At 56.8% G+C, this 352-nt stretch overlaps 1 protein-coding gene across 1 annotated transcript in view; it reads right to left on the minus strand.

Annotated features, from left to right (window-relative positions):
• Positions 1–352, minus strand: part of LIN28B (lin-28 homolog B (C. elegans)) — a gene marked incomplete at its 5' end in the record, with an annotated part of 38705 nt that overhangs the window by 195 nt on the left and 38158 nt on the right. The window contains one exon of the mRNA XM_008941643.1: positions 8–158. Coding sequence (XP_008939891.1) covers positions 8–158 — 151 coding nt within the window. The remainder of the gene's footprint in view (positions 1–7; positions 159–352) is intronic.

Genomic DNA, 352 nt, shown 5'->3' on the forward strand with positions numbered 1-352 from the left:
CGTGTCGTCCCTGAGAACTAGTGGGCTGCTGCGAGACAGTTTTAAGGGGGCAGTTCGCCACCATGTGCATGATGCTTTGACAGTAATGGCACTTCTTTGGCTGCGGAGGTAGACTACATTCTTTAGCGTGGTGGTCGAGGCCGCCACAGTTGTAGCATCTAAAAACAAAGAGACACAGCTCGTTATAAAACGCAGCGCTGACGCTTCGCTTTCTAAGTCGCTTTAAGGTGCTCCTTTGTGGTACCTGTGACAAAACGCTCGTCGCGTGTGGGACGGGGGACGGCAGCCGGCCAGCTGAGCTCTCCCCGCACCAGGCCCGGCCCCACTAGAGGGCACCAGACCCTCAGCATCC

Source organism: Merops nubicus, unplaced genomic scaffold, assembly GCF_000691845.1.
Source record: "Merops nubicus isolate BGI_N331 unplaced genomic scaffold, ASM69184v1 scaffold1786, whole genome shotgun sequence".
Lineage (NCBI taxonomy): Eukaryota > Metazoa > Chordata > Aves > Coraciiformes > Meropidae > Merops > Merops nubicus.